This window comes from Salvelinus namaycush, chromosome 7 (assembly GCF_016432855.1).
Source record: "Salvelinus namaycush isolate Seneca chromosome 7, SaNama_1.0, whole genome shotgun sequence".
NCBI classification, from domain to species: domain Eukaryota; kingdom Metazoa; phylum Chordata; class Actinopteri; order Salmoniformes; family Salmonidae; genus Salvelinus; species Salvelinus namaycush.
Window position 1 is genome coordinate 10287012 of NC_052313.1, and position 6872 is coordinate 10293883.

General features: G+C 48.4%; 1 protein-coding gene across 3 annotated transcripts; it reads left to right on the plus strand.

The window, feature by feature from the left end:
- Positions 1 to 928: 928 nt before the first annotated feature.
- msl2b (MSL complex subunit 2b) lies at positions 929 to 6522 on the plus strand. Of its 3 annotated transcripts, none has more exons than XM_038997479.1 (4): positions 929 to 1763; positions 2091 to 2379; positions 4039 to 5390; positions 5485 to 6522. In XM_038997479.1, exons 2-4 carry the CDS (start codon positions 2238 to 2240, stop codon positions 5785 to 5787), a joined length of 1797 nt encoding a protein of 598 aa, XP_038853407.1. In that variant the 5' UTR covers positions 929 to 1763; positions 2091 to 2237; the 3' UTR covers positions 5788 to 6522. The 3 variants fall into 3 exon arrangements, with proteins under 3 accessions (XP_038853407.1, XP_038853408.1, XP_038853406.1); XM_038997480.1 differs by having other exon boundaries at positions 929 to 1557; XM_038997478.1 differs by having other exon boundaries at positions 929 to 2379.
- The last annotated feature ends 350 nt before the right edge of the window (positions 6523 to 6872 follow it).

Sequence of the window (6872 nt, forward strand, 5' to 3'; positions counted from 1 at the left end):
GTACGATTGTTTATCCCATGTGTAACTCTATGTTGTTTTTGTCGCACTGCTTTGCTTTATCTTGGCCAGGTCGCAGTTGTAAATGAGAATTTGTTTTCAACTGGCCTACCTGGTTAAATAAAGGTTAAATAACTAAATAAAATTGTTGTGATTGCAGCTGAAAGTTTTTGGGGACTCAGGGAGAGGCATTACAAGGAATCCTGTCCACTAATGTTCCGTCCTCACAGGCCCCTGAGCCTGTGTAGGGATGTGATTTGGAGTATGGCGGAAGGAGTGGGGATGTTTTTGTTTTTTTGCATGGTATATGGTGGGTTTATTCTCATTCACGACCCGTACAGTAGGTGGTGGCATGCGCCTTTAACGTTTGTTTGCGGACCGCCATAATACCAGAGGAGAAGAAGAAAGCAAAGACAGTATAGTATGAAGCTAGGCCAACACTGCTTGTAGGCGATGTCATGGTGATGTTGGTTAGCTAAACTCATGCGTAGAAACACGTCATCTGGTTTAATGGTCTCTCGCGCCAAACTGCGCGTGTGCAGGCCGTCAAATCAAAGGCACTCCTTCAATATAAAGTTGCTTTTGACGAAAATGAAAACGTGTCAGTTTGTCACTTTAACGAGGTTGGAGTAATACGAAATTCAACTACTTAAAACATTGGCTCGAATCTAGGTTGCGCTTTTAGATTTCGAGAAAATGAACAACTAAGGAAGAATTTGTAACTTTTCTCATTGACTTCTCGAACCCCAAACCCCAGCCTGGTCCTGTTTGGTCTGTTTCGCAAGCGTCCCCGGAAGTCTCGGGACGCTGCGCTTCTGGGTTTAGAAACTCTGTGAAGAAAGTGTCTAGGCTGCCGGAAAACCACACGAAGAAGAATTTTATTCTCGCGAGATGTGAGAAACAGCGCCCCTCTGTTTGATTGACTGCGGGGAGGAAAAGGGAGGGGAGAATAACCTCCGCGCCTGGCGATAGCAGCAGGCTATACAAACACACAACTGTTACAATCTTACTCCAATAATACACATGAGTGTTATTCTTCTTCGAACGCTAACAGATAACGTCGTCTCACCGATTGCTTTTTTGCTCATACTCAATCGGAGAGGAGGTAAAAACGAAGGACTAATTCCAAAAAGAGGAAAAGCGGCCTATTTTTGTTCTTGATATCCTGGTGTCGCCGGTGCAAGCTCGCACGGCCGGCGTAAATATACTCCGGTGCTCTGACGGGCGCTTATTTTACTTCTTCAACAAAGATTTCCATACTCTCTTTCCATTCTCCACTACCTCTTCCAGTTTACCCCCTCTTGTTAGTTATCCTGCGCTAACTGGCTTTAACTCCGTGCGCTAGCGGGAGCCAAGGCGGCCTGTTTTGTTGTCGCAGCGTAGCCGCCATGAACCGCGGACAACAACAGAATCTGAGCGTGCTGCTTGCTGACTATCACTGCCTACGTGCCACGAATATGCAGGCCAGAAGTCGAGGAGCCAACTTTAACTAAAAATCCGAGGAAGATGCGAATAAGGAAGGAATGCGGGAGAATAAACGAATAAGATTTTACTATTAAGGTTAGCAAAACAGCTCTGTTTGAATTTGGTACGAAGGTGCCTAACAGTGGATAATTGGAGGCCGGAGTTGGAGAAAGAGCGCCACCACACCAGTGACTGTATTGTTGTTGAATTATAACTCGACCAGCTAGTGCTGCTCGCACCACGGATTGTGTGAAAGACAAGTGAACGGGCTTTGATAAATTCATTTGCTCGAGATTTATTTTGTATGTATGCACTTAATGGGATTAAGAGGTTTATTTTTATGCCATGATGATCATTTGGGCATATTTCGTGCCGTGGAAAAGAGGAAAACGCTAAAGATGAATTGGTTGTGATTATGAATACAGTAATGCTCTACCCATGTTACCACGAACAGACTTCATACCTGTGTGTTTAACTGATTTGCAGCTAACTTACCTTCTAGCTGTATCACACATGTACCTATTTGGTGCATAGACTATCTTACCAGCACTATTTTGGCGATAAAGCTAAGCTAGGTTAGCACCATTAGTAGCTACATCACCCATCTATGCCCTCCCATCCTCCTTTAGGCAATAATAGAACGAACGAGAAGGGAGTTGTGAGCCTCTATTCCATTTAAACGGGAGCCACAGGACTTTCGCCGGAGGACCTGTGCGTGTGTGTTTGCTCGTTCGTTTTTTTCTCGGACTGGATGTTTCCGTCCCCTGGCTGTTGAGATGAACCCGGTGAATGCCACCACTCTGTACGTGTCCGCGTGTCGTTCGGTGCTGCAGTGCGACCCTCGCGACCCCCGGGCCCTGGCGGAGCTCTACAAGCAGCTGCCCTTCTTTCGCCAGTCGCTGTCCTGCCTCGTGTGTGGTAAGTGCATCGGTAGTATTATTATTTTAAGGGGCTCGGTTCCCCTGTATATATCCATATAGTTACTATACCTAACTAGCCTAGCTGTATCCCCGCCATGGAACACCAGTCATTGTGACACACCCCCATTCCCATTGGATGTCGGGCAAACTAGTTAGCCGATGGCGTGGACGTCTACTTAAACTGACTAGGCTAGCTACTGCACGTCTCCCTACGATCCATTTCAATGTGTTCCATAGCTTCACACTGATCCAGTCTTAGACTGGCTAATTTGACCGAATTGCTTGAATAAAATCAAACTAGTAGCTAGCTACTGCACGGGTTAGCTACATTTCCCCATTCTTCATAGCTAGGTAGCTAACCTCCCTGCTCCACCCCATATGTAACTAAATCACTGTCGGACAGCTACCTGTGTTTGCACAGCCAGAACTGAAGCGCGTGTTTGTCAGATGTTTATTTATTCATTCATTCAACGTCCTTTGTTCTGTCCGGTGCCCTCGTGACTCTGTCAGTGGGGGGCATGTTTGTGTTGTGAGACGGTGCGTGCGCAGTCTTTAGAAATGCATTTCGAGCCCCTTCCTGTAGGAAGGAAGGAGGCCGGGCAGCCGCACTAGCTCAGTGAAGAATACTACTGGTGTGTTAGTCCCCGCACATTGACTCGGTACTATAGACTCGGTATATAGCCTCATTGTTATTTTGTTAATTTTTTGTTTGTTTATTTTGTAAGTGTTTTCTTAACTGCATTGTTGGTTAAGGGCTTGTAAGCACGTGTTTCATTTTATTTTTATGTAACCTTTATTTAACTAGGCAAGTCAGTTAAGAACAAATTCTTATTTGCAATGACAGCCTACCGGGGAACAGTGAGGGGAGTTAACAAGGGAGTTAACCCCCTTGTTCAGGGGCAGAACGACAGATTTTTACCTTGTCAGCTCTGGGATTCGATCCAGCAACCTTTCGGTTACTGGCCCACTAAACATGACTGAAGTCGGAACTGCAGCCGCTTTAGTGTGTGTGTGACGGGTAGAGGACGCATCCAACATGGTAACGTGTATCTAAGGCGTTGTTGTTTCTAAATGGAACTCCCTCCATCTGCAGCGTGAGACCCCTCTCTCAGCTGCCATCCCTAACGACCACCGTTGCTAAGGAAGCTGCTCTCAAAGCACAGCGGTCATCAAGCCTTGCAATCAGTGTTGAGCCACCTCTTCGAATATTACCGCTTTATAAACGGTTTTAATATGCTTTTAACAGAATATGAACCCTCTTCACTTTCTACCTGGAACATGTTATACTATTTATATGACAAAGGGGTTTATTCAGAACCAATGTCGTTGACTTAATTGACATGCTGTTGCTTTGGTGTTGTGCTCACTTCATTACAGTTGAATATTCAGAGCGGAAGAGCAATTGAATGAATCACGTTTATATATAGCCCACCTCCTCAGTACTCATTATCATCAGTCCACTGCTAAGCTTCATATCACCAACTCGTTATTAATGATGATTATGGTTCCTGTTTATGGGTTATTGTGTTATGTTATATGGACAATTGTAATGCTGCCATTGGAGTGATTTATATCTCAACTGTTCTCACCCAGTTGAATAAAGGATAAATAAATGTTTGTCTTAGCATAAATGACAAAAAATGCTTCTCTTCTCTAGGTAACCTGCTGCAGGACCCCATAGCGCCCACTAACTCCCAGTGCCAGCACTATGTGTGTCGCGGCTGTAAGGGCCAGAGGATGCTGCTCAAGCCGTCCTGTTCCTGGTGTAAAGACTACTCCCGCTTCCAGGAGAACAGACAGCTCTCCTTATTGGTCCACTGCTACAGGAAGCTCTGCCTCTACATCGCCCAATCACCTCTCGCCCCGCACATTGCTAGCGCAGCCAGTGATTCGCCCGACCTCCTCGCCATTCTTAACGAGGGCCTGTCATTGGCCGAAAGCGAGCAGGAAGGGGAGGACACTATGGATTTGGCGAGCCAGTCTCCGCCGACAGCCCCCTCAATTTCTGACCTCAGACCTACTGAGGCTCTGCCTGCAGAGGAGAGCAAGGAGGAGGGGCTTATCCCTGTGGGCGGGGTTAACGGGCTTCACGACTGTAACGGCCTGGCCAATCAGGACTTGCCACCACCTATTACCTTAGCTACAGGTGGAGGTGTTCTGAAGCAGGAGAGCTTGGTGGAGGAGCTACCTGTGTGTGTTGACGTGCTAGGTAGTGGGGAGGTGGGACTTTGTAACATTAGCACATTTGGGGAGGAGCTTAATAAACATGGCGGAGGTCTGTTGTTGAGCGTGGAGGAGGTTCTTAGGACCTTGGAGCCAGAACCAAACCCTGAACTGCCTGACCCCCAGCCAGACAATCCCTCTGTACCCCCCCACAACGGATCTTATTGCCCTCCTACCCCTGACTCCCCTCGCCTCACCCCCTCCCTCCCCCCAGAGAACATCCCTAGACTTACCCTGCCTCCACCCCAGCCCACCCCTGCCCTCCCCCGCCTACCCCCTCACTGCCACCGCAAGCGTTCACGCTCTGAGAGCGACAGTGAGAAGGTGCAGCCCCTCCCCATCGCCACCATCCTCAGAGGCCCACCCCTGGGCGCCACCAACCCCCTTCACCTCCCAAACCCAACCGCCACTGTCAAACGGGAGCCCAAACTCCCTTCCGCCATCACCCCGCCTCACCTGGCGCCTGTGCCGAATGGAGGGCCTCCCAAGGTGGGTAAGACAATGCTGGTGTCATCCAAGGGACTGAAGAAGAGTCTGGAGCACCACGGGGGCCCTAAGAAGGCCTACACCAAGGCCAGGCAGGGGGTCCCCAAGCCCCGCGCCCAGCCCCGTGACCGCCTGCCCCCCCACGGCCATGCTCACCCTCTCTCCCACCCACCCAGCCCCTCCAAGCCCCTGTACAAGAAGCCGGTGGAGAAGAAGGGCTGTAAGTGTGGGAGAGCCACTCAGAACCCCTCTGTTCTCACCTGCAGGGGGCAGCGCTGCCCCTGCTACTCCAACCGCAAGGTGAGTTACTATAGATTTACTATGGCTTGGTCAGAAATCAGTGTTCCCCTATTTGTAGTTCACTGATTGTAAATAATATGAATATTCCTCCAAGGCATGTCTGGACTGTATTTGCCGCGGCTGCCAGAACTCCTACATGGCGAACGGGGAGAAGAAGCTGGAGGCGTTTGCGGTTCCAGAGAAGGCTCTAGAACAGACGAGGCTCACGCTCGGCATCAACCTCACCTCCATCACCGCTGCAGCCCTGCGTAGCCCGGCAACCAGCAACACCCCGCACGGCAACCAGCTCATCACCACGGCAACAGGAGCGACGGGGGTGTCCTTCCTGTCCGGGGTGGGGGCAGGACATGAGGACAGGGGGTATGATGATTCGCTGGACATGAGGTTTGACTGTTGAAGACCTGCCCTCCTTGGACATTATTGACCAATGGGCTGTGCAGATGGACCTGGAGGGGCGGGGTTGAGAATAAGGCAGCTACTGTGACAGGCGGTAGAGGGAGTGTTACTCAGAGACACATATACACTCTCCATACAGGGCCTGGAACGTGCTTTTGGTCTTACGTACTGATGAGATGGATGGAAGAGGGATATCGTTACTGTATGTTCAGAGATTTTTATTTTGCGAGGGTTAGAAGTTTTGTTTTGTACTATCGGTGATGTGTAGGGCATGACGTGTTGGCCTGCGATGGGCTCGTTGTGCTGTGTGTCAGAGGGGGGTGGTACCGGAGATAGTGCACTTATTTTGGCCAGGGCCTCAGTACACTAGATGGGGGTAGGGTGCCATTTGACAGGCCCTAGGCCTGTTGGCAGGACTCAGCCACAGACCGACATCAGTAGACTGACTGTAATTTATGAACTTTTGTTTTTGTACACAGAACTTATTAAATTCCATTTAAGAGGATGTTTTATGATATATTTTATAAGTTACATTAACAAACATTTGCAGTATTTATTGGATGTCACCTAACCTAGGTAGCGGTGGGCCACACCCACTCCAACTGTCAGCCTATCAAATCCCGTGTGGGCGGTTCTCTGTCTAAATGATGTCGCTGTCCTTTTAGTGCTAGTTTCTGCTGTCTCCAGCTGTCGTTTTGTTTCCCTCGGGCATTAAAAACCTGTAATATACATGGAACATATTTCCACAAAAAAGAAAATCAAAACCTAAGTTGTGTTGTTTTTTTTTGACACTTACACCAAAGCAAAATTAAATATCAGAGTATTTAAAGTCCAATGAAATAATCACAATTCACATTACACAAATTGCTTCACATGACTTACCATGCACAATGCATACCTACCTCCACCCTCTTTGTCCTGTGGTCAGCTCACCTGCAGTCTTTATTTAGTATCACCACTAGTAGTCAGTAATATCTACCCACCAGTAGGGGGCGTGAGATGCTTGATATAATGTCCACACATAAGACGCCTTGACTCAAGTCTTTTGTTGTGATAGATTGGCACTGAATGCTTACTGCTATACAT